This window comes from Aplysia californica, unplaced genomic scaffold (assembly GCF_000002075.1).
Source record: "Aplysia californica isolate F4 #8 unplaced genomic scaffold, AplCal3.0 scaffold00414, whole genome shotgun sequence".
NCBI classification, from domain to species: domain Eukaryota; kingdom Metazoa; phylum Mollusca; class Gastropoda; order Aplysiida; family Aplysiidae; genus Aplysia; species Aplysia californica.
Genome location: NW_004797684.1, coordinates 177011 through 178336, shown reverse-complemented (window position 1 = coordinate 178336; position 1326 = coordinate 177011). Strand labels below are relative to the sequence as shown.

The 1326-nt window shown below is 35.1% G+C and overlaps 1 protein-coding gene across 1 annotated transcript in view; it reads left to right on the top strand.

Moving 5' to 3' along the window:
- Nucleotides 1-1326, top strand: part of LOC101854034 (antiviral innate immune response receptor RIG-I) — a 21090-nt gene that overhangs the window by 1927 nt on the left and 17837 nt on the right. The window contains exon 2 of the mRNA XM_005104310.3: nt 708-754. Coding sequence (XP_005104367.1) covers nt 724-754 — 31 coding nt within the window. The 5' untranslated portion in view covers nt 708-723. The remainder of the gene's footprint in view (nt 1-707; nt 755-1326) is intronic.

Here is a 1326-nt window from a genome sequence, read left to right as displayed (position 1 = left end):
GAGATTTCAGCAAATTCATGAAACTGTTATGCATTTTTCTGATTGAAGCATAACAAATTAAGCTAAAAATTCGTAAACATACTCCCTATCATTTGGCTCCTCGGCTGTTGGTCTGCTAGTTTACACAACTTTCACTTATAGGTGAATCTGAGCAAATAAAAGTATATAGATCTAAGTGGGTGGTTGGCGGGTACTCTATTGTTTGCCCCTTCTTTCCCCCAAGCTACACTAGCATTTATCCTGTTAGGGGGGGAGGGTGGGCCCCAAGCTACACTAGCATATATCCTGTTAGTTTGGTTGTAGACTTGAGGTTCTCTCGGGCTTCTGTTAAAATAATAGAGAAGGTGCACATTTATGAATTTGTATTAGGGATGTGCAAGTCCAGTATTTCGGACTCAGCGTGAATATATATTTGAATGTTTGTTTGAGCTTTTGACCTCATGAGTGTATACATTGCATGTTTGATTATGTTTTCTTTTGGTACGTTTGTGTTTGTGGGACACCATTTTCATTATTGCATTCATAAATATGCAAGGAAACGTCCCACAATTTTGCATTTTATCACAGTCCATTCAGTATGTGCTTCCTATGATATTATTATGATGTGCAGAAGAATTTTACTTTGTGGATAAGTCAATTTTTGTGGCTTTGCTTTATTTCTTTCTTTAATTTCTGCTTTGAAACTAAAAACTGCCTTTCATCTTCAGCTACGTTTGCTACATAATGGCAGAAGCAAGCTCGGAGGAGAAAAAATGTAAGTATAAAAGCATATTAAGTGAAACGTATTGAATTAATTAGCATGTATTTCGTTGATCTATTTTAACTCCTTAGTGTAAGACTCAGCCATACGCCATTTGGAAAAGTGACATGTGATAGAGTCTGTCGGTGAGCAGTTGATTTGTTTTAACAATGTAAGCATATCGTACGTATTTTCCCTCATTAATTGGCAAAGTTATGTTTAATAATGATATTATGTACAATGCTGGTGGTCTCTGCTGTGTGTATTATGTCGTCCTTCTTGAATGAAGTCTCAAGTTTTTTTAATACTGTGATTCTGCTGTTCATTGCAGATAGGGTAGGTTTATTTGCTATTAATGTTCTTAAATTAAAGCAACATTTGTTCAATTAAAACTTTATTAAGAGCTGCATAGCTTATTTAATTTAGATAATATGTACCAACTCAAAAATTCAAGCATTTTACCCACTTTCCTTTTTGAAGGTTAACTTTTTAAAATGACATTTTTTTGTTGCTTTATTGAGCTGAACTCTTTTTCTCTGTTTTGGCATAGAGAAGAGGGAAACAAACCAGAAATGATACCCCCCCCC